This window comes from Coregonus lavaretus (genome assembly GCF_964263955.1).
Source record: "Coregonus lavaretus genome assembly, chromosome: 30".
Taxonomy (NCBI): Eukaryota; Metazoa; Chordata; class Actinopteri; order Salmoniformes; family Salmonidae; genus Coregonus; species Coregonus lavaretus.
In genome coordinates, this window is record NC_140017.1 from 37039635 (window position 1) to 37065774 (window position 26140).

General features: G+C 42.8%; 1 protein-coding gene across 3 annotated transcripts in view; it reads left to right on the forward strand.

Moving 5' to 3' along the window:
- Window positions 1-237: 237 nt before the first annotated feature.
- Window positions 238-26140, forward strand: part of LOC311105394 (protein Atg16l2-like) — a 55059-nt gene continuing 29156 nt past the window's right edge. For 2 of the 3 annotated variants that reach the window (XM_084147538.1, XM_084147539.1), the window contains exons 1-4: window positions 238-510; window positions 19677-19746; window positions 21315-21390; window positions 22181-22254. In XM_084147538.1, coding sequence (XP_084003664.1) covers window positions 354-510; window positions 19677-19746; window positions 21315-21390; window positions 22181-22254 — 377 coding nt within the window. In that variant the 5' untranslated portion in view covers window positions 238-353. The remainder of the gene's footprint in view (window positions 511-19676; window positions 19747-21314; window positions 21391-22180; window positions 22255-26140) is intronic. The other variant, XM_084147540.1, reaches the window with a different exon arrangement.

Sequence of the window (26140 nt, forward strand, 5' to 3'; positions counted from 1 at the left end):
CATTTCCGACTAGAATGTGAACGCGGCATATATACTGGGGAGTTTGACAGTGTTCACATTCACACAGATTTTAATATGCATTGTACTTCAGCACGGGCGTGTCCTGCCCTAACACGTTTTCAATGACGACGATGACGAGTCCAGTCGGACTCAGGAAAATAATGGTCAATTGCATCTGATTGGCTAGGAAAGTTGTTGTTCGCTGGACCGCCTGTCACTTCCATGTTGACAGCCTTGCAGCCTCGGTAGAGATTTAATTGAAAATGTAATGTTTCTCTGATATACAGTAGACTAAACTATTTGGCAATGACGTTTAGTAACAGACTAACTAGCTGTAGGACTAGTAGTATATCATGGCGGCGCTAGGAGTGGAATGTAGCGAGGCGTCTAAAGTCGAACGGAAGATCAACACCCAGAAGACGGCCGACTCATGGAAACGACATGTCATCCGCCAACTCAAACACCGGGATAAGTATCAGAAGGCGATGTTTCAAGATGTCATACGGTCATGTATGTAGACGTTCTTTTCTGAAGGTCTTGTGTAAAAAAAAAAAGTAGTTGTAGTTTCTTTCAGAAAGCCTAAAAAGGCTTAAGCAAGATTAGTTTTCCGATTCAAGGAAGTTCTGGAAATACTGTCATGCAGCAACACTAACTAGCTATGTTTCCATCCAACTGGCGACAGATTTTCATGCGAATATTATAGAATCCGCATGAAACAAATGCGAATTTACCCACCAGTGGTGTTTCCACAAAATTCACTTTTTGCGGTTAAAATCAGTGCGTGATGACGTAGTGCACACAAAATGTAGGCCTACCTTTTCGCTGAAATGTTCATGTACCGATTAAAAATCTAATGTTGCATCGCATTTTCAACTCTACGGATAGTTTTGTCACAAACTGTTGCGTTAAATAGCAGATGTTCCTACTCTGGTCTTGGCAGGTGCGCTCCAGCCAACCGCTGGCAGATACAGTGCAGGTAGACTAGTCTACATGATGAGATTATTATGGACAAAAGAGCAAGATTATTTGTCAAACTGCAACCAAGCATCGATGATCATGTCACCAGTATAAGTAAGACCCTCAATATGTATTGGAAAGGCGCATCACCTTGCACTTTCAGCACCCTGTGAAGTTCATCATCATTTATTTAATCTGTAGCCTAATAAACTGCATGCTTTCCTGAGGCGTTGTAGTGGGAGGACCACACATGTCGTCGCGTGACTCCAAATGTACTTCAGTATGATAGTTATATCAATATTTGCGCATACAAGCGTTTCCACTGACATTAAGCATAATTGATTTTACCAAAACAAAAAGATCCCACCTTGTCTAGCATATCTGGTTTTGTCGACACTTGGAAAGTTTCCCAACAAATCTTCTGTTGCCAACAGCCATAGAAATGAATTTCCATGTGGGCTAGGACATTGGAAATTTAATCAAAGCCTAATGGATGAAAATATATACAGTTGAAGTCGGAAGTTTACATACACTTAGGTTGGAGTCATTAAAACTCGTTTTTCAACCACTCCACAAATGTCTTGTTAACAAACTATAGTCATACCGCTTCCTGACGCGTTCTGTCTCCTAGAGATGAACGTACTTTGGTGCGAAAAGTGAAAATCAATCCCAGAACAACAGCAAAGGACCTTGTGAAGATGCTGGTACAAAATAATCTATATCCACAGTCAAACAAGTCCTATATCGACATAACCTGAAAGGCTGCTCAGCAAGGAAGAAGCCACTGCTCCAAAACCGCCATAAAAAAGCCAGACTACGGTTTGCAACTACACATGGGGACAAAGATCGTACTTTTTGGAGAAATGTCCTCTGTTCTGTTTGGCCATAATGACCATCGTTATGTTTGGAGGAAAAAGGGGAATGCTTGCAAGCCGAAGAACACCATCCCAACCGTGAAGCACAGGGGTGGCAGCATCATGCTGTGGGGGTGCTTTGCTGCAGGAGGGACTGGTGCACTTCACAAAATAGATGGCATCATGAGGAAGGAAAATTATGTGGATATATTGAAGCAACATCTCAAGACATCAGTCAGGAAGTTAAAGCTTGGTCGCAAATGGGTCTTCCAAATGGACAATGACCCCAAGTATACTTCAAAAGTTGTGGCAAAATGGCTTAAGGACAACAAAGTCAAGGTATTGGAGTGGCCATCACAAAGCCCTGACCTCAATCCTATAGAACATTTGTGGGCAGAACTGAAAAAGCGTGTGCGAGCAAGGAGGCATACAAACCTAACTCAGTTACACCAGCTCTGTCAGGAGGAATTGGCCAAAATTCACCCAACTTATTGTGGGAAGCTTGTGGAAGGCTACCCGAAACGTTTGACCCAAGTTAAACAATTTAAAGGGAATGCTACCAAATACTAATTGAGTGTATGTAAACTTCTGACCCACTGGGAATGTGATGAAAGAAATAAAAGCTGAAGTAAATCAATCTCTCTACTATTATTCAGACATTTCACATTCTTAAAATAAAGTGGTGATCCTAACTGACCTAAAACGGGGAATTTTTACTAGGATTAAATATGAGGAATTGTTTAAATGTATTTGGCTAAGGTGTATGTAAACTTCCGACTTCAACTGTAACTGACTGTTCCTGCATAACATAGGTACTGCATATCTCCTTATTGTGTGGGACACTTTGTCTTCAAAGCTATACTTGTCTTAAAACTAAAACAATTTCGGTCAAAAGACTTCATATTAACAAAGGAAATGGAGTTTAAGGCACAGATGGGATCGCAATAAGAAGTACCAGTATCATAGAGGCACAGAATACGTTAGAGGAAATACAAAAAGAAATGGAAGAACTTATTCAAGAACAATCAAGTGTAATATGTTACAAAATAAAGCGAACTGGATGGAAAATTGGGGGAAAATGCACAATTCTTTATGAATGTTCAACATAAAAATGCTACCAAAAATTATTTACAGAAACTTGTTACAAATCGTCCATGATTCACCAAATTATATTTTGAAGGTGGAAGCAAAATGCTTTAAGCATATGTTTTTCATTTCAGTCTCTTCCATCTCCACTAAACACATTCTGTCCCCTATCAACACTCTTAACTTTTGGTGCCAGTGAAAATGAAAGTAGTCAAGATGACTAGCTTGATTGAGCCTCCGCCATGTACAGTGCCTTCGGAAAGTATGCAGACCCCTTGAACAGGTTTTTAGACATTATAGCAAATTTATAAAAAATAAGAAACATACGTTTCAGTATTCAGACCATTTGCTATGAGACTCGAAATTGAGCTCAGGTGCATCCTATTTCCATTGATCATCCTTGAGATGTTTCTACAACTTGATCGGAGTCCACCTGGGGTAAATTCAATTGATTGGACATGATTTGGAAAGGCGCACACACCTGTCTATATAAGGTCCCACAGTTGACAGTGCATGTCAGAGCAAAAACCAAGCCATGAGGTCGAAGGAATTGTCCGTAGGGCTCCAAGACAGGATTGTGTCGAGGCACAGATCTGGGGAAGGGTACCAAAAAAATTCTGCAGCATTGAAGGTCCCCAAGAACACAGTGGCCTCCATCATTCTTAAGTGGAAGAAGTTTGGAACCACCAAGACTCTTCCTAGAGCTGACCGCCCGGCCAAACTGAGCAATCGGGGGAGAAGGGCCTTGGTCAGGGAGGTGACCAAGAACCCGATGGTCACTCTGACAGAGCTCCAGAGTTACTCTGTGGCGATGGGAGAACCTTCCAGAAGGACAACCATCTCTGCAGCACTCCACCAATCAGGCCTTTATGGTAGAGTGGCCAGATGGAAGCCACTCCTCAGTAAAAGGCACATGACAGCCCGCTTGGAGTTTGCCAAAAGGCACCTAAAGGACTCTCAGACCATGTCTCTGAATGTCCTTGAGTGGCTCAGCCAGAGCCCGGACTTGAACCCGATTGAACATTTCTGGAGAGACCTGAAAATAGCTGTGCAGCGACGCTCCCCATCCAACCTGACAGAGCTTGAGAGGATCTGCAGAGAAGAATGAGAGAAACTCACCAAATACAGGTGTGCCAAGCTTTTAGCGTCATACCCTAGAATACTCTATGCTGTAACCACTGCCAAAGGTGCTTCAACCAAGTACTGAGTAAATGGTCTGAATACTTACGTAAATGTGATATTTCAGTTTTTTTTTTTAATTGATGAGGTGAAAAAACTATTTAAGAAATTTTAGAATAAGACTGTAACCTAACAAAATGTGGAAAAAGTCAAGGATCTGAATACTTTCCGAAGACACTGTATATCTCACTAGCCTCCATATATCCACTAGTTCCAATATATCCATAATATTTGTGATTTCCTTAAGTGCAGGAGGGTGATAGTTTGTAGTGTGATTTCTTTTACGGTTCATTGAGGTACTTAAAACTGTTTTATAATCGCCCACCATATAATAATTGAGACGCATTGCCTGTAAACTCGATAGATTATTATATATATTTTCAAAGAAGTATGGATCATCATTATTTGGACCGTATAGATTAATGAGACAAATCTGTTTATGGTCCAATAGCATATTTAAAAGGATCCACCTTCCTTGCAGATCTTTTTTAACAGTATTAAATATACTTAAGTATCAAAAGTATAAATAATTTCACATTCCTTATAGTAAGCAAACCAGACGGCATGATGTTCTTGTTTTGTATTGATGTACAGATAGCTAGGGTCACACTCCAACATTCAGACATCATTTACAAACGAAGCGTTTGTGTTTAGTGAGTCCACCAGATCAGAGGCAGTAGAGATGACCAGGGATGTTCTCTTGATAAGTGTGTGAATTGGTCAATTTTCCTGTCCTGCTAAGCATTCAAATTTAACGTTTACTTTTGGGTGTCAGGGAAAATGTATGGAGTAAAAAGTACATTATGTTCTTTAGGAATGTAGTGAAGTAAAAGTAGTCAAAAATATAAATAGTAAAGTACAGATACCGCCAAAAAACTACTTAAGTAGTACTTTAAAGTATTTTTACTTAAGTACTTTACACCACTGTATTTTTTTGACTTGCAAACCTGCTGTAAAATGAATAAGAGTTCTTGCCAAATTAGGAGAGGTCAAGTCATTATTATTCCTTGTTTGCCATTATAGCTAAGATCCAATGGTGGTTATTGGTGAGAGTGGAGAGGGGCTCTATCTGAGGGATCGTGACGGGGGGAGCTGGGAAGGCATCAGACACTTCCCTGAAGTATGTGTGGTGCCTCCACTCATCTCACTTCGGTCTCTCCGTGGACCCACTCTCCCCAAGTAGAGCCCCACCAGACACTATACTTTAATTCAGGTATTACAAACTGACCACAGTATTTAAGTGGCAGTCTTTCTCCAATGTATTTATAATGATATAATCCACAGATTTTTGGTACGTTAGGAGAGTTGGAGCTTAAAAGCCCTAAAAAGGCACAGATCCTCAAAGTACAAAGAAGTACTTTCCTTTCTGTTTTTTTTGTGTGTTCTCTGTTAAATGTTTGCTCAGCATACATACTCACACGTTCACACATGTTTACTCCTGAACTTATTTAAGCTTGCCATAACAAAGGGGTCGAATACTTATTGACTCAAGACATTTCAGCTTTTCGTTTAAAATTAATTTGTAAAGATTTTGAAAAACACCATTCCACTTCGAAGGTTAATAACATTAACAGTATTTAAGTGGCAGTCTTTCTCCAATGTACACCACATGGCCAAAAGTATGTGGACACCTGCTCGTCGAACAGCTCATTCCAAAATCATAGGCATTAATATGGAGTTGGTCCACCCTTTGCTGCTATAACAGCCTCCACTCTTCGGGGAAGGCTTTTCACTAGATGTTGGAACACTGCTGGAGTGATTTGCTTCCATTCAGCCACAAGCATTAGTGAGGTCGGGCACTGATGTTGGGCGATTAGGCCTGGCTCGCAGTCGGCGTTCCAATTCATCCCAAAGGTGTTCAATGGGGTTGAGGTCAGGGCTCTGTGCAGGCCAGTCAAGTTCTACCACACCGATCTCGACAAACCATTTCTGTATGGACCTCGCTTTGTGCACAGGGGCATTGTTATGTTGAAACAGGAAAGGGCCTTCCCCAAACTGTTGCCACAAAGTTGGAAGCACAGAATCATCTAGAATGTCATTGTATGCTGTAGCGTTAAGATTTCCCTTCACTGGAACTAAGGGGCCTAGCCCGAACCATGAAAAACAGCCCCAGACCATTATTCCTCCTCCACCAAACTTTACAGTTGGCACTATGCATTGGGGCAGGGAGCATTCTCATGGCATCCGCCAAACCCAGATTTGTCCATCAGACTGCCAGATGGTGAAGCGTGACTCATCACTCCAGAGAATGCGTTTCCACTGCTCCAGAGTCCAATGTTGGTGAGCTTTACACCACTCCTGCCGACGCTTGGCATTGCGCATGGTGATCTTAGGCTTGTGTACGGCTGCTCGGCCAAGGAAACCCATTTCATGAAGCTCCAGACGAACAGTTATTGTGCTCACGTTGCTTCCAGAGGCAGTTTGGAACTCGGTAGTGAGTGTTGCAATCGAGGACAGACGATTTTTACGCGCTTCAGCGCTCGGCGGTCCCGTTCTGTGAGCTATGTGGCATACCACTTCGCGGCTGAGCCGTTACATGACCCTCCCCTGGACTAGATTTATTAAATACTAAACCCGCCCCCTATTGAAATTGAAAAAGCATGACCCTCCCCCATTTTCCTCCAGGTACCCATTATATAATGTATAGAATGTATTATACAAGAGGCAAAGTTCACATTCTACAGTACAACATCAGAGTCGTGTAAAACTAACAATGACTCAATAATTCATGCCTTTTAGGAACGCTATAAAATATAAAGTCAAAGTTGTGGGCGGAGTAAGAATGCTGGCTGTCAGAAGTAAATGTACTTTTAATCCGTCTATCTGCATATTTCAAGACATGGCATATGAGGGTTACGGTGAGATACCCAATGGGGTGGACCATACTTTTCTTGTAATCATTTTGGAAAAAAAACGTCTACTCAAAAACTGGAAATCAAATGATCCTCCATCACTATGACAGTGGATGAATCAAATGTATTATTATTTAAATATTGATAAGGTGTGGGCTATGGAAGAAAAAAAATATCAGTGCAGTTTGAGGCCATATAGCATAGAGTGCTACAAGCGTTGTCGGATATTTTTCATCCTGATCAGACAGACATGGACAATACATTGGAGATCATATACGACAAGTACTGGAAACAATAGTACACTATGAAACAATAGAACACTATGAAACAATAGAACACTATGAAACAATAGAACACTATAAAACAATAGAACACTATGAAACACTAGAACACTATGAAACAATAGTACACTATGAAACACTAGAACACTATGAAACAATAGAACACTATGAAACAATAGTACACTATGAAACAATAGAACACTATGAAAAAATAGAACACTATGAAACAATAGAACACTATGAAACAATAGAACACTGTGAAACAATAGTACACTATGAAACAATAGAACACTATGAAATAATAGAACACTATGAAACAATAGAACACTATGAAACAATAGAACACTGTGAAACAATAGTACACTATGAAACAATAGAACACTATGAAATAATAGAACACTATGAAACAATAGAACACTGAAACAATAGTACACTATGAAACAATAGTACACTATGAAACAATAGTACACTATGAAACAATAGAACACTATGAAACAATAGAACACTATGAAACAATAGAACACTATGAAACAATAGAACACTATGAAACAATAGAACACTATGAAACAATAGTACAATATGAAACAATAGAACACTATGAAACAATAGAACACTATGAAACAATAGAACACTATGAAACAATAGAACACTATGAAACAATAGTACACTATGAAACAATAGAACACTATGAAACAATAGAACACTATGAAACAATAGAACACCATGAAACAATAGAACACTATGAAACAATAGTACACTATGAAACAATAGAACACTATGAAACAATAGAACACTATGAAACAATAGTACACTATGAAACAATAGTACACTATGAAACAATAGAACACTATGAAACAATAGAACACTATGAAACAATAGTACACTATGAAACAGCAAGGAAACCAGGCCTGGTCTTCATAGCAGATTTTGAAAAGGCCTTTTATAAAGTACGACTAGAATACCTTCATAAAGTATTCATACCACTTGAATTATTCCACATTTTGTTGTGTTACAGCCTGAATTCAAAATTGATTAAATCTGGGGGTTTTCTCATCCATCTATACACAATACCCCATAATGACAAAGTGAAAACATGTTTTTAGAAAATGTTTGCAAATGTATTAAATGAAATACAGAAATATCTAATTTACATAAGTAATCACACCCCTGAGTCAATACGTGTCAGAATCACCTTTGGCAGCGATAACAACTGTGAGTCTTTCTGGGTAAGTCTCTAAGAGCTTTCCACACCTGGATTGTACAACATTTACCCATTTTATTATTTTCAGAATTCTTCAAGCTCTTGTCAAATTGGTTGTTGATCGTTGCTAGACAGCCATTTTCAAGTCTTGTCAGTGATTTTCATGCAGATATAAGTCAAAACTGTAACTCGGCCACTCAGGAACATTCACTGTCCTCTTGGTAAGCAACTCCAGTGTAGAGGAAAACCAGTTCAGTCTGCCATGTGTTATTGTCCTGCTGAAAGGTGAATTAATCTCCTGGTGTCTGGTGGGAAAGCAGAATGAACCAGGTTTTTCTCTACGATTTTGCCTGTGCTTAGCTCCATTCCGTTTATTTTTTATCCTGAAAAACTAACTAGTCCTTAACGATTACAAGCATACCCATAACATGATGCAGCCACTACTAGGCTTGAAATATGGAGGGTTGTGAGTTGTATTCAGTAATGTGTTGTATTGGATTTGCCCCAAACATAACACTTTGTATTCAGGACAAAAAGTTAATTGCTTTGCCACATTTTTAGCAGTATTACTTTAGTGCCTTGTTGCAAACAGTATGCATGTTTTGGAATATTTTATTTTGTACAGGCTTCCTTTTCACTCTGTCAATTAGGCTAGTATTATGGAGTAACTACAATGTTGTTGATCCATCCTCAGTTTTCTCCTATCACAGCCATTAAACTCTGTAACTGTTTTAAAGTCACCATTGGCCTCATGGTGAAATCCCTGAGCGGTTTCCTTCCTCTCCGGCAACTGAGTTAGTAAGGACGCCTGTATCTTTGTAGTGACTGGGTGTATTGATACACCATCCAAAGTGTAATTAATAATTTCACCATTCTCAAAGGGATATTTTTTTTTTACCCATCTACCAATAGGTGCCCTTCATTGCGAGACATTGGAAAACCTCCCTGGTCTTTGTGGTTGAATCTGTGTTTAAAATTCACTGCTCGACCGAGGGACCTGACAGATAATTGTATATGTGGGGTACGGAGATGAGGTAGTCATTCAAAAATCATGTTAAACACTATTATTGCACACAGAGTGTGTGCATGCAACCTGTGACTTGTTAAGCAAATCTTTACTCCTGAACTTATTTAGGCATGCTATATCAAAGGGGTTGAAATGTCTAAATACATCATTCCACTTTGACATTATGGGGCATTGTGTGTAGGCCAGTGACAATTTTAAAATCAGACTTTAGCACAACAAAATGTGGAAAAAGTCAAGGGGTGAATACTTTCTGAAGGCACTGTATAAATGCATGGACTATTTTCATTTTGGGTTAAACTTATGTATAGTAACCCTAGGTGTAAAATAGTAAATAATAGCTACTTCTCAGAAAGTATTAAACTGTCAAGAGGAGTAAAAGCTATTACAGTGGGGGGAAAAAGTATTTAGTCAGCCACTAATTGTGCAAGTTCTCCCACTTAAAAAGATGAGAGGCCTGTAATTTTCATCATAGGTACACGTCAACTATGACAGACAAATTGAGTTTTTTTTTTCTCCAGAAAATCACATTGTAGGATTTTTTATTTATTTATTTGCAAATTATGGTGGAAAATAAGTATTTGGTCACCTACAAACAAGCAAGATTTCTGGCTCTCACAGACCTGTAACTTCTTCTTTAAGAGGCTCCTCTGTCCTCCACTCGTTACCTGTATTAATGGCACCTGTTTGAACTTGTTATCAGTATAAAAGACACCTGTCCACAACCTCAAACAGTCACACTCCAAACTCCACTATGGCCAAGACCAAAGAGCTGTCAAAGGACACCAGAAACAAAATTGTAGACCTGCACCAGGCTGGGAAGACTGAATCTGCAATAGGTAAGCAGCTTGGTTTGAAGAAATCAACTGTGGGAGCAATTATTAGGAAATGGAAGACATACAAGACCACTGATAATCTCCCTCGATCTGGGGCCCACGCAAGATCTCACCCCGTGGGGTCAAAATGATCACAAGAACGGTGAGCAAAAATCCCAGAACCACACGGGGGGACCTAGTGAATGACCTGCAGAGAGCTGGGACCAAAGTAACAAAGCCTACCATCAGTAACACACTACGCCGCCAGGGACTCAAATCCTGCAGTGCCAGAGGTGTCCCCCTGCTTAAGCCAGTACATGTCCAGGCCCGTCTGAAGTTTGCTAGAGTGCATTTGGATGATCCAGAAGAGGATTGGGAGAATGTCATATGGTCAGATGAAACCAAAATAGAACCTTTTGGTAAAAACTCAACTCGTCGTGTTTGGAGGACAAAGAATGCTGAGTTGCATCCAAAGAACACCATACCTACTGTGAAGCATGGGGGTGGAAACATCATGCTTTGGGGTTTTTCTGCAAAGGGACCAGGACGACTGATCCGTGTAAAGGAAAGAATGAATGGGGCCATGTATCGTGAGATTTTGAGTGAAAACCTCCTTCCATCAGCAAGGGCATTGAAGATGAAACGTGGCTGGGTCTTTCAGCATGACAATGATCCCAAACACACCGCCCGGGCAACGAAGGAGTGGCTTCGTAAGAAGCATTTCAAGGTCCTGGAGTGGCCTAGCCAGTCTCCAGATCTCAACCCCATAGAAAATCTTTGGAGGGAGTTGAAAGTCCGTGTTGCCCAGCGACAGCCCCAAAACATCACTGCTCTAGAGGAGATCTGCATGGAGGAATGGGCCAAAATACCAGCAACAGTGTGTGAAAACCTTGTGAAGACTTACAGAAAACGTTTGACCTGTGTCATTGCCAACAAAGGGTATATAACAAAGTATTGAGAAACTTTTGTTATTGACCAAATACTTATTTTCCACCATAATTTGCAAATAAATTCATTAAAAATCCTACAATGTGATTTTCAGGATTTTTTTTCTTCTCATTTTGTCTGTCATAGTTGACGTGTACCTATGATGAAAATTACAGGCCTCTCTCATCTTTTTAAGTGGGAGAACTTGCACAATTGGTGGCTGACTAAATACTTTTTTCCCCCACTGTATATCCTAATCTGACTTTGGTGCAGGTCATGTTGTTCTTCACATTACTGTCTCTGGTAACACCACACTATATCAAATAAAATCGGAGTTTATTTGTCACATGCACAGGATACATAAGGTGTAAACGGTACAGTGAAATGGTTACTTGCATAGTGGAGTCTTTTGTTTAGACATCTAGCTAGCTAGCTAAACAATGAACCATAATCCCAACTCTTAAGGCCGCGTTCAAAACAACTGGGAACTCGGAAATCTCCTACTTCCGACTTCAGTGCGTTTGAAAACAACTGGGAACTCGGAAATCTCCTACTTCTGACTTCAGTGCGTTGAAAACAACTGGGAACTTTGGGAAAAAACGAGCTCCGACTGGGAAAAATAGATTTGAACGGCCATCCAACTCGGAATTCCAACTCGGGTCCCTTTCTAGAGCTCTGACTTTCCGACCTGAAGATCACTGACGTCATGATTTGACCTCGTATTTTTCCGAGATCCTAGTTGTTTTGAATGCGGCATTACATCCATGCATGAATCTGCAGGTAGCTAAAGCTAACCAACTAGGTTCAATGTTAGCTAGCTAGCTAACATTAGGCTATAACTAGCAATGTAATTGGCTTTCTGAGATACTAATAATATTACTACACAGATCATACGCGTAACGTTAGCTAGCTAGGAGAACACAGGCAGGTAGCCTGGCAATAGGCCAGTCTACTGGAGGGAGGACTAGCTCCATTAAATCTGGGGTGAAATTGAAAACTCCTCATTATCATGGGTGTGTTGTGGCCCGCTGAATGTAAGTAGTGTAGTACTGTACTACTGTAGTGTAGTACTATAGTACTGTAGTGTAGTAGTGTAGTACTGTACTACTGTAATGTAGTACTTTAGTGTAGTACTATAGTGTAGTTCTATAGTACTGTGGTGTAGTACTGTACTACTGTAATGTAGTACTTTAGTGTAGTACTATAGTGTAGTTCTATAGTACTGTGGTGTAGTACTGTACTACTGTAGTGTAGTACTATAGTGTAGTTGTATAGTACTGTGGTGTAGGACTGTAGTGTAGTACTATAGTGTAGTACTATAGTGTAGTTCTATAGTACTGTGGTGTAGTACTGTAATGCACCAAGCACAACACAGAGAGCAGCCTGAGTGGGCCATACATGGGGCCGGGAGCTTTCCCTCACTACGTGACCAGACCAGGGGCCCTAAGAGGCCATAACTGGGGGCCTGAGCCTGGCCCCCTGTATAACCAGGGGCCCTAACTGGGGGCCTGAGCCTGGCCCCCTGTATAACCAGGGGCCCTAACTGGGGGCCTGAGCCTGGCCCCCTGTATAACCAGGGGCCCTAACTGGGGGCCTGAGCCTAGCCCCCTGTATAACCAGGGGCCCTAACTGGGGGCCTGAGCCTAGCCCCCTGTATAACCAGGGGCCCTAACTGGGGGCCTGAGCCTAGCCCCCTGTATAACCAGGGGCCCTAACTGGGGGCCTGAGCCTAGCCCCCTGTATAACCAGGGGCCCTAACTGGGGGCCTGAGCCTAGCCCCCTGTATAACCAGGGGCCCTAACTGGGGGCCTGAGCCTAGCCCCCTGTATAACCAGGGGCCCTAACTGGGGGCCTGAGCCTAGCCCCCTGTATAACCAGGGGCCCTAAGAGGCCATAACTGGGGGCCTGAGCCTAGCCCCCTGTATAACCAGGGGCCCTAACTGGGGGCCTGAGCCTAGCCCCCTGTATAACCAGGGGCCCTAACTGGGGGCCTGAGCCTAGCCCCCTGTATAACCAGGGGCCCTAACTGGGGGCCTGAGCCTAGCCCCCTGTATAACCAGGGGCCCTAACTGGGGGCCTGAGCCTAGCCCCCTGTATAACCAGGGGCCCTAACTGGGGGCCTGAGCCTAGCCCCCTGTATAACCAGGGGCCCTAACTGGGGGCCTGAGCCTAGCCCCCTGTATAACCAGGGGCCCTAACTGGGGGCCTGAGCCTAGCCCCCTGTATAACCAGGGGCCCTAAGAGGCCATAACTGGGGGCCTGAGCCTAGCCCCCTGTATAACCAGGGGCCCTAACTGGGGGCCTGAGCCTAGCCCCCTGTATAACCAGGGGCCCTAACTGGGGGCCTGAGCCTAGCCCCCTGTATAACCAGGGGCCCTAACTGGGGGCCTGAGCCTAGCCCCCTGTATAACCAGGGGCCCTAACTGGGGGCCTGAGCCTAGCCCCCTGTATAACCAGGGGCCCTAACTGGGGGCCTGAGCCTAGCCCCCTGTATAACCAGGGGCCCTAACTGGGGGCCTGAGCCTAGCCCCCTGTATAACCAGGGGCCCTAACTGGGGGCCTGAGCCTAGCCCCCTGTATAACCAGGGGCCCTAACTGGGGGCCTGAGCCTAGCCCCCTGTATATGTGATCACTTGTATACAGGGGGAAAAGTAGATTACATTTATTCCCGGTACGTGGACCTCGTATGTGTTCACATGCTTTTAAATGATGGGCCTTATCATAGAATTAGGTTTACGTATAGTCTAGAATCCCTATAGGATCTCAATGGGCCTAGTAGCACATATGTCGTTTAACTTTTTAAAATGTATTAGCTTACATTTTTTTATGTGGCATAAACACAACCAGTCATGATGTTTTCATCTGATTGTCAAACAATTACTTCAAAAACGTTCACGTGGGATGCTTGATTATTAATTTGTTAAGCCTAATTTACATACTTCTCTGCTTATTTCTGACATTTGAAAGGCTATTTGTTAGTCAACTTGTCTAACTAGATACAGTGGGGAAAAAAAGTATTGAGTCAAATCAAATAAAATAAAATTTTATTGGTCACATGCGCCGAATACAACAGGTGCAGACATTACAGTGAAATGCTTACTTACAGCCCTTAACCAACAGTGCATTTATTTTTAACAAAAAAAGTAAAAATAAAACAACAACAAAAAAAGTGTTGAGAAAAAAAGAGCAGAAGTAAAATAAAGTGACAGTAGGGAGGCTATATATACAGGGGGTTACCGGTGCAGAGTCAACGTGCGGGGGCACCGGCTAGTTGAGGTAGTTGAAGTAATATGTACATGTGGGTAGAGTTAAAGTGACTATGCATAAATAATTAACAGAGTAGCAGCAGCGTAAAAAGGATGGGGTGGGGGGGCAGTGCAAATAGTCCGGGTAGCCATGATTAGCTGTTCAGGAGTCTTATGGCTTGGGGGTAGAAGCTGTTGAGAAGTCTTTTGGACCTAGACTTGGCACTCCGGTACCGCTTGCCGTGCGGTAGCAGGGAGAACAGTCTATGACTAGGGTGGCTGGAGTCTTTGACAATTTTGAGGCCACCAATTGTCAGCCACCAATTGTGCAAGTTCTCCCACATAAAAAGATGAGAGAGGCCTGTAATTTTCATCATAGGTACACGTCAACTATGACAGACAAATAGAGAAAAATAAATCCAGAAAATTACATTGTAGGATTTTTAATGAATTTATTTGCAAATTATGGTGGAAAATAAGTGTAGATGCAGCTTATCTTCTGTCATTACTTGATGCTGGTCTAGAATACTAAATAAAGTCTTGCTCACCAGAATAATGTCATAAATGATACAATGATCAATGCATCATCCACAATCTAGTTGACATAGGTAAAGATCTCTCTTTTCATTTTTGCTTCTCTTATGGAGCGAGGCCATTTAGGGACCAGGGAGATTTTCCAAATTACATCAGTTTAAATGGTTTTAAGGAAATGAAAAGCTGTGAAAAAACGATCCAACAAGTTTCTGATAGAATATGCATCCAAGACTAACTGAAATACTATGTGGTTGAAAAATGAAATACTGTCCAGCTTTTATGTCGCTGGAAGAAATGTTAGGTTTAGGCTACACAACGCGCGTTAGCATTCTCTCAAGATGCTGAAAGAAATAAATCATACTTCTCCACTCCTGTTCCCGAGACAAAATGTACATTTGATCTATAACTTTACTGTGAGGAACACTTCATTGTGCAGGAGTTAATATTATAATGGGCTACATGTAAAGCCTACAGTCAGTGTCCAGACTTCAGTTACTTTTCCAACTATTAGGCTACGTATGGAACATTTCTGGGATCTTTTATTTCAGCTCATGAAACATGCGACCAACATGTTGCGTTTTATATTTTGTTCAGTATACAGTGAGTTCGGAAAGTATTCATGTTACGTTACAGCCTTATTCAAAAATTTATTAAGTAAATAATGTTCCTCATCAATCTACACACAATACCCCATAATGACAAAGCAAAAACGTTTTCCTTTTTTTTGTGCAGATTTATTAAAAATATGAAACAGAAATACCTTATTTACATAAGTATTCAGACCCTTTGCTATGAGACTTGAAAATGAGCTCAAGTGCATCCTGTTTCCATTGATCATCCTTGAGATGTTTCTACAACTTGATTGGAGTCCACCTGTGGTAAATTCAATTGATTGGACATGATTTGGAAAGGCACACATCTGTATTTGTATTTATTATGGATCCCAATTAGCTGCTGCCAAGGCTACGCTTCCTGGGGTCCAGCAAAATTAAGGCAGTTCATACAATTTTAAAAGCATTACAATACATTCACATTTCACAACACACTGTGTGCCCTCAGGCCCTTACTCCACCACTACCACTTATCTACAGTACAACAATCCATGTGTACGTGTGTGTATATTGCGTATGTTATCATGTGTTTGTATGCATGTGTCTGTGTCTATGTTTGTGTTGCTTCACAGTCCCCGCTGTTCCATAAGGTGTATTTTTATCTGTTTTTTAAAATCTAACTTTACTGCTTGCATCAGTTACTTGTTGTGGAATAGAGTTCCATGTAGTCATGGCTCTATGAGTCTGTTCTGGACATGTCATGCCTACATTTGCTAATCTTGCCAATGAAAAAATAATTAAAGTAGTTGGCAATATCAGTTGGTTTTGTGATGAATGAGCCTTCTGATTCAATGAATGATGGAGCTGAGTTTGCCTTTTTCCCCAAAATTTCATTTAAGGTACTCCAAAGCTTTTTACTATAATTCTTTGTCATTTATTTTTGTTTTTGTCATTTATTTTTGTTTCATAGTGTAGTTTCTTATTTTCATTCAGTTTAGTCACATGATTTCTCAATTTGCAATACGTTTGCCAATCGGTTGTGCAGCCAGACTTATTTGCCATTCCTTTTGACTCATCCCTCTCAACCATACAGTTTTTCAGTTCCTCATCAACCCACGGGGATTTAAGTTTTTACAGTCATTTTCTTAATGGGTGCATGCTTATTAGTAACTGGAATAAGCAATTTCATAAATGTGTCAAGTGCAGTGTCTGTTTGCTCCTCATTACACACCGCGGACCAACATATACAGTTGAAGTCGGAAGTTTACATACACTTAGATTGGAGTCATTAAAACTCATTTTTAAACCACTCCACACATTTCTTGTTAACAAACTATAGTTTTGGCAAGTCGGTTAGGACATCTACTTTGTGCATGACACAAGTAATTGTTCCAACAATTGTTTACAGACAGATTATTTCACTTATAATTCACTGTATCACAATTCCAGTGGGACAGAAGTTTACATACACTAAGTGGACTGTGCCTTTGAACAGCTTGGAAAGTTCTAGAAAATGATGTCATGGCTTTAGAAGCTTCTGATAGGCTAATTGACATAATTTGAGTCAATTGGAGGTGTACCTGTGGATGTATTTCAAGGCCTACCTTCAAACTCAGTGCCTCTTTGCTTGACATCATGGGAAAATCAAAAGAAATCAGTCTGGTTAATCCTTGGGAGCAATTTCCAAACGCCTGAAGGTACCACATTCATCTGTACAAACAATAGTACGCAAGTATAAACACCATGGGACCACGCAGCCGTCATACCGCTCAGGAAGGAGACGCGTTCTGTCTCCTAGAGATGAACGTACTTTTCCCCAGATCTATGCCTCAACACAATCCTGTCTCTGAGCTCTACAGACTATTCCTTCAGATTCCGTCTCTCACAGTTGAAGTGTACCTATGATAAAAATTACAGACCTCTACATGCTTTGTAAGTAGGAAAACCTGCAAAATCGGCAGTGTATCAAATACTTGTTCTCCCACTGTATGACGTTTTTTTTGTTAGTGTCTAGTAGAGTCAATCAGTTCTTTAAAATCCAGTTTAAACAGTTCAGAGCTGCCCTTCATAATGTCATTAAAACCCACATGGACTACGATATAATCAATTTCCATGTCCTGACTTAGTACATTCAGGAGCAGCTTAGTAATGTATTTTACTTGAGCTCCGGGATAGGATATTGTTTTTGCACCAGGAACAGTCACATTTCTATCATGAAGCTGCCCAAAATCACGGCTGGCGAGAAGGACGAGGAAATCCGCCCACTCCCACACTTCAAAGGATGGTGCAGGCCTCCGACAGATGGAGAACCCTGCTCGATCCAGAGCAGGGACGGAAGGTTGCCGACGTCGACTTCCAAATCGTAGTAGACACAGGCACCCCCAGCGACGTAGGTGCAAGAAGATCAGGCTCCAGGGCGGCGAAACTATTGGTTGTTTGTATCCGCTCCGGGCCTCTCGTTGGGAGTGTAGACTGCTTTGCAGCAGGCTGCTGTCTTCGGCTTCCACGGCTCGTGACATGCGACCATCGTTGATTGCCTTTCTCCTCATGCTGTGCTCCTTCGACGGCGCTACCAGAATGGGGAGCTCCGGGCAACACCGGCCAGTCGGATAACGACAAACGACAAGACGGAGATGCATTCAACAAGCGCGAACGCCGTCCAGCCACCAGCCTATAAAGGTAAACATTCCACTCTGCGTTTTTCCCCAGTTTCTTACGTGGCGACAAGCACCTCAAGCCCATAATCCTCGGCAAGTAAACAATTGCCGCATTGGAACTCCGAGTGATCCGAAACAAAGCGAAATAGATACAGCTCCTACAGCACTGGAACCGTTCATTTAGTTCTCCAGACGCAAAAACAATTTCTGTGTTCGTATTTATGAATAGCATTTTTGTTTTAATCAAAAATAACAAACCAAGTGTTTTCCAGCATACAATGTTCAGCTGCGCGCTCTGATCTATGTCAGGTCCCACAGTTGACAGTGCATGTCAGAGCAAAAACCAAGCCATGAGATCGAAGGAATAGTCTGTAGAGCTCAGAGACAGGATTGTGTCGAGGCATAGATCTGGGGAAGGGTACCAAAAAATGTCTGCAGCGTTGAAGGTCCCCAAGAACACAGTGGCCTCCATCATTCTTAAATGGAAGAAGTTTGGAACCACCAAGACTCTTCCTAGAGCTGGCCACCCGGCCAAACTGAGCAATGGGGGAGAAGGGCCTTGGTTATGGAGGTGACCAAGAACCCGATGGTCACTCTTACAGAGCTCCAGAGTTCCTCTAGGAAGATGGGAGAACCTTCCAGAAGGACAACCATCTCTGCAGCACTCCACCAATCAGGCCTTTATGGTAGAGTGGCCAGACGGAAGCCACTCCTCAGTAAAAGGCACATGACAGCCCGCTTGGAGTTTGCCAAAAGGCACCTAAAGGACTCTGACCATGAGAAACAAGATTCTCTGGTCTGATGAAACCAAGATTGAACTCTTTGGCCTGAATACCAAGCGTCACGTCTGGAGGAAGCCAGGCACCGCTCATCACCTGGCCAATACCATCCATACAGTGAAGCGTAGTGGCAGCATCATGCTGTGGGGATGTTTTTCAGCGGCATGGACTGGGAGACTAGTCTAACATCTCTGGAGAGACCTGAAAATAGCTGTGCAGCGATGCTCCCCATCCAACATGACAGAGCTTGAGAGGATCTGCAGAGAAGAATGGGAGAAACTCCACAAATACGGGTGTGCCAAGCTTGTAGCGTCATATGCTAAATGATGTAAATGTAATACCCAAGAAAACTTGAGGCTGCAACCACTGCCAAAGGTGCTTCAACAAAGTACTGAGTAAAGGGTCTGAATACTAATGTAAATGTGATATTTCCGGGTTTTTTTAAATACATTTGCAAACATTTCTATAAACCTGTTTTTGCTGTGTCATTATGGGGTGTTATGTGTAGATTGATGAGGAAAAAAAACGATTTAATCAATTTTAGAATAAGGCTGTTACGTAACAAAATGTGGAAAAAGTCAAGGGGTCGGAATACTTTCCGAATGCACTGTATATTGATGTTCTGTGTTCTATATTGATGTTCTGTGTTCTATATTGATGTTCTGTGTTCTATATTGATGTTCTGTGTTCTATATTGATGTTCGGTGTTCTATATTGGTGATGTCATCCTACAGATATCAATCTGCTGGAGAAGTCCAATCAGAGAGCCATCATCACTAAAGGCATCCTGGGATCTGGTTCAAGGTCATTATTACACTAGAAGAATGAGGTTGTCAATGTACTTACTTTTCAATGGACGTATTTAGCTTGTTTGGATGTGTAAGGCCAGGAGTTTCCCACTCAGGAAGAACTCTGCCCTATTGATGTGTGTGATAGAAATCTGTATGGAATATTTCCTGTGAGAGATTGTTTGTCCTGTTTGTTAAGTGTCTGTGTGTTTTGTATTTGTATTTATTATGGATCCCCATTAGTTCCTGCCAGGGCAGCAGCTACTCTTCCCGGGGTTTATTATGGATCCCCATTAGTTCCTGCCAGGACAGCAGCTACTCTTCCTGGGGTTTATTATGGATCCCCATTAGTTCCTGTCAAGGCAGCAGCTACTCTTCCTGGGGTTTATTATGGATCCCCATTAGTTCCTGCCAGGACAGCAGCTACTCTTCCTGGGGTTTATTATGGATCCCCATTAGTTCCTGCCAGGGCAGCAGCTACTCTTCCTGGGGTTTATTATGGATCCCCATTAGTTCCTGCCAGGGCAGCAGCTACTCTTCCTGGGGTTTATTATGGATCCCCATTAGTTCCTGCCAGGACAGCAGCTACTCTTCCTGGGGTTTATTATGGATCCCCATTAGTTCCTGTCAAGGCAGCAGCTACTCTTCCTGGGGTTTATTATGGATCCCCATTAGTTCCTGCCAAGGCAGCAGCTACTCTTCCTGGGGTTTATTATGGATCCCCATTAGTTCCTGCCAAGGCAGCAGCTACTCTTCCTGGGGTTTATTATGGATCCCCATTAGTTCCTGCCAGGGCAGCAGCTACTCTTCCTGGGGTTTATTATGGATCCCCATTAGTTCCTGCCAAGGCAGCAGCTACTCTTCCTGGGGTCCAAACACATTAAGACACTTATGTTACACTTAAAATAAAACAGTACATCATATAACATTATTATACCACTACATATCTACAATACAACATGTATAATCCCACCATACAACAATATTACAATGTACGTGTGTGTAGAGTGTGTGTGCTAGCGTTTGTGTGTGTATGCGTGTGTCTGTACCCCTGTGTGTGTCTCTTCACAGTCCCCGCTGTTCCATAAGGTGTGTTTTTACCTGTTTTACCTGTTTTATCTGTTTCTACTGCTTACATCAGTTACTTGATGTGGAATATAGTTCCATGTAGTCATGGCTCTATGTAGTACTGTGCGCCTCCCATAGTCTGTTCTGGACTTGGGGACTGTGAAGAGACCTCTGGTGGCATGTCTTGTGGGGTATGCATGGGTGTCCGAGCTGTGTGCTAGTAGTTTAAACAGACAGCCCGGTACATTCAGCTTGTCAACACTTCTTACAAAAACAAGTAGTGATGAAGTCAATCTCTCTCCCACTTTGAGCCATGAAAGATTGACATGCATATTATTAATGTTAGCTCTCTGTGTACATTTAAGGGCCAGCCGTGCTGCCCTGTTCTGAGCCAATTGCAATTTTTTTAAGTCATTCTTTGTGGCACCTGACCACACTACTGAACAGTAGTCTGGGTGCGATTGTGGGTTTGACGTCTTGAGACCCTAACCTGTGAACGTGTCTTTGACCTCACAGGTACCCAGCCTCCTCCAACGATTCCTTGACGTCTCTGATTTCCAAGAATGATGATCTGAAGAAAACAACTGGAGAGGTAGGAAACAGCAAGTAACTGTGTAATATACAGGCAGGGACTCTTGATTTGACATTATGCTGTCGGCAACAGTTTCAGTTTCAGTTCATCATTCAGAGAGCTGCCATGTTGAAAATCAACTCACTGGCAACATCACCTTATCGTTGCATTATTGATATAAGGCGTAGTCTCCACCAATCTGTCATAAAGCAAAACATATGTATTGTGATACTGTCTGTCAGTGATACCCAGAGAGAGAGAGAAAGACTAAACCAAGAAGCAGACATCCTGCCTTACATGTTTACATTTACATTTTAGTCATTTAGCAGACGCTCTTATCCAGAGCCACTTACAGTTAGTGAGTGCATGCATTATTTTTTTATTTTCATACTGGCCCCCCGTGGGAATCGAACCCACAACCCTGGCGTTGCAAACGCCATGCTCTACCAACTGAGCTACATCCCTGCCGGCTATTCCCTCCCCTACCCTGGACGACACTGGGCCAATTGTGCGCCGCCCCATGGGTCTCCCGGTCGCGGCCGGCTACGACCGAGCCTGGATTCGAACCAGGATCTCTAGTGGCACAGCTAGCACTGCGATGCAGCGCCTTAGACCACTGCGCCCCTCGGGAGAGCCTTGTTCTGGTCCTGTGAATGGTGTGCTCCTTATTCAACTGTAAAAGGCATCCGTTTGCTGATCATCTCTGTCTTTGACATCTACGGCATAGAGATACAATATCTTACAATACAATGCCTGATAACTGTGAGTCTCTACTGTGTCTTTAGTTGACAGACTCTACTGTGTTTTCTAGCTGGCCTACCAGGTAGTGGAGCTCCAGCAGGAGATTAAGATCAAAGACTCCGTACTGGAAGAACAACATGCCAGGTGAGACTGATTATGTAGAACAACATGCCAGGTGAGACTGATTCTGTAGAACAACATGCCAGGTGAGACTGATTCTGTAGAACAACATGCCAGGTCAGGGTGATTCTGTAGAACAACATGCCAGGTGAGACTGATTATGTAGAGCAACATGCCAGGTGAGACTGATTCTGTAGAACAACATGCCAGGTGAGACTGATTCTGTAGAACAACATGCCAGGTGAGACTGATTCTGTAGAACAACATGCCAGGTGAGACTGATTCTGTAGAACAACATGCCAGGTCAGGGTGATTCTGTAGAACAACATGCCAGGTGAGACTGATTATGTAGAGCAACATGCCAGGTGAGACTGATTCTGTAGAACAACATGCCAGGTGAGACTGATTCTGTAGAACAACATGCCAGGTGAGACTGATTCTGTAGAACAACATGCCAGGTGAGACTGATTCTGTAGAACAAGGTGAGGCTGATTCTGTAGAACAACATGCCAGGTGATTCTGTAGAACAACATGCCAGGTGAGACTGATTATGTAGAACAACATGCCAGGTGATTCTGTAGAACAACATGCCAGGTGCGACTGATTCTGTAGAACAACATGCCAGGTGAGACTGATTCTGTAGAACAACATGCCAGGTGAGACTGATTCTGTAGAGCAACATGCCAGGTTATTCTGTAGAACAACATGCCAGGTGATTCTGTAGAACAACATGCCAGGTGATTCTGTAGAACAACATGCCAGGTGATTCTGTAGAACAACATGCCAGGTGATTCTGTAGAACAACATGCCAGGTCATTCTGTAGAACAACATGCCAGGTGAGACTGATTCTGTAGAACAACATGCCAGGTGAGACTGATTCTGTAGAACAACATGCCAGGTGAGGCTGATTCTGTAGAACAACATGCCAGGTGATTCTGTAGAACAACATGCCAGGTGCGACTGATTCTGTAGAACAACATGCCAGGTGAGACTGATTCTGTAGAACAACATGCCAGGTAAGACTGATTCTGTAGAGCAACATGCCAGGTTATTCTGTAGAACAACATGCCAGGTGATTCTGTAGAACAACATGCCAGGTGCGACTGATTCTGTAGAACAACATGCCAGGTGAGACTGATTCTGTAGAACAACATGCCAGGTAAGACTGATTCTGTAGAGCAACATGCCAGGTTATTCTGTAGAACAACATGCCAGGTGATTCTGTAGAACAACATGCCAGGTGATTCTGTAGAACAACATGCCAGGTGAGACTGATTCTGTAGAACAACATGCCAGGTGAGACTGATTCTGTAGAACAACATGCCAGGTGAGACTGATTATGTAGAACAACATGCCAGGTGAGACTGATTCTGTAGAACAACATGCCAGGTGATTCTGTAGAACAACATGCCAGGTTAGGGTGATTCTGTAGAACAACATGCCAGGTCAGGGTGATTCTGTAGAACAACATGCCAGGTCAGGGTGATTCTGTAGAGCAACATGCCAGGTTAGGGTGAGTCTGTAGAACAACATGCCAGGTCAGGGTGATTCTGTAGAACAACATGCCAGGTCAGGGTGATTCTGTAGAACAACATGCCAGGTGCGACTGATTCTGTAGAACAACATGCCAGTTTAGACTGATTCTGTAGAACAACATGCCAGGTTATTCTGTAGAACAACATGCCAGGTTATTCTGTAGAACAACATGCCAGGTGCGACTGATTCTGTAGAGCAACATGCCAGGTTATTCTGTAGAACAACATGCCAGGTGATTCTGTAGAACAACATGCCAGGTGATTCTGTAGAACAACATGCCAGGTGATTCTGTAAAACAACATGCCAGGTGATTCTGTAGAACAACATGCCAGGTGAGACTGATTCTGTAGAACAACATGCCAGGTGAGACTGATTCTGTAGAACAACATGCCAGGTGAGACTGATTCTGTAGAACAACATGCCAGGTGAGACTGATTCTGTAGAACAACATGCCAGGTGAGGCTGATTCTGTAGAACAACATGCCAGGTGATTCTGTAGAACAACATGCCAGGTCAGGGTGATTCTGTAGAACAACATGCCAGGTCAGGGTGATTCTGTAGAACAACATGCCAGGTCAGGGTGATTCTGTAGAACAACATGCCAGGTCAGGGTGATTCTGTAGAACAACATGCCAGGTGAGACTGATTCTGTAGAACAACATGCCAGGTGAGACTGATTCTGTAGAACAACATGCCAGGTGGTTATGTAGAACAACATGCCAGGTCAGACTGATTCTGTAGAACAACATGCCAGGTGAGACTGATTCTGTAGAACAACATGCCAGGTGAGACTGATTCTGTAGAACAACATGCCAGGTAGGGCTGATTCTGTAGAACAACATGCCAGGTGATTATGTAGAACAACATGCCAGGTCAGACTGATTCTGTAGAACAACATGCCAGGTGAGACTGATTATGTAGAGCAACATGCCAGGTGAGACTGATTCTGTAGAACAACATGCCAGGTGAGACTGATTCTGTAGAACAACATGCCAGGTGAGACTGATTCTGTAGAACAACATGCCAGGTGAGACTGATTCTGTAGAACAACATGCCAGGTAAGACTGATTATGTAGAGCAACATGCCAGGTGAGACTGATTCTGTAGAACGACATGCCAGGTGCGACTGATTCTGTAGAACAACATGCCAGGTGCGACTGATTCTGTAGAACAACATGCCAGGTGCGACTGATTCTGTAGAGCAACATGCCAGGTGATTCTGTAGAACAACATGCCAGGTGCTTCTGTAGAACAACATGCCAGGTGATTCTGTAGAAGAACATGCCAGGTCATTCTGTAGAACAACATGCCAGGTGATTCTGTAGAACAACATGCCAGGTGAGACTGATTCTGTAGAGCAACATGCCAGGTGCGACTGATTCTGTAGAACAACATGCCAGGTGAGACTGATTCTGTAGAACAACATGCCAGGTGAGACTGATTCTGTAGAACAACATGCCAGGTGAGACTGATTCTGTAGAACAACATGCCAGGTGAGACTGATTATGTAGAACAACATGCCAGGTGAGACTGATTCTGTAGAACAACATGCCAGGTGAGACTGATTCTGTAGAGCAACATGCCAGGTTATTCTGTAGAACAACATGCCAGGTGATTCTGTAGAACAACATGCCAGGTGATTCTGTAGAACAACATGCCAGGTCATTCTGTAGAACAACATGCCAGGTGATTCTGTAGAACAACATGCCAGGTGAGACTGATTCTGTAGAACAACATGCCAGGTGAGACTGATTCTGTAGAACAACATGCCAGGTGATACTGTAGAACAACATGCCAGGTGATTCTGTAGAACAACATGCCAGGTGAGACTGATTCTGTAGAGCAACATGCCAGGTGATTCTGTAGAACAACATGCCAGGTCAGACTGATTCTGTAGAACAACATGCCAGGTGAGACTGATTCTGTAGAACAACATGCCAGGTGAGACTGATTATGTAGAGCAACATGCCAGGTGATTCTGTAGAACAACATGCCAGGTGATTCTGTAGAACAACATGCCAGGTGATTCTGTAGAACAACATGCCAGGTGAGACTGATTCTGTAGAACAACATGCCAGGTGAGACTGATTCTGTAGAACAACATGCCAGGTGATACTGTAGAACAACATGCCAGGTGATTCTGTAGAACAACATGCCAGGTCAGACTGATTCTGTAGAACAACATGCCAGGTGAGACTGATTCTGTAGAACAACATGCCAGGTGAGACTGATTCTGTAGAGCAACATGCCAGGTGATTCTGTAGAACAACATGCCAGGTGATTCTGTAGAACAACATGCCAGGTGAGACTGATTCTGTAGAACAACATGCCAGGTGAGACTGATTCTGTAGAACAACATGCCAGGTGATACTG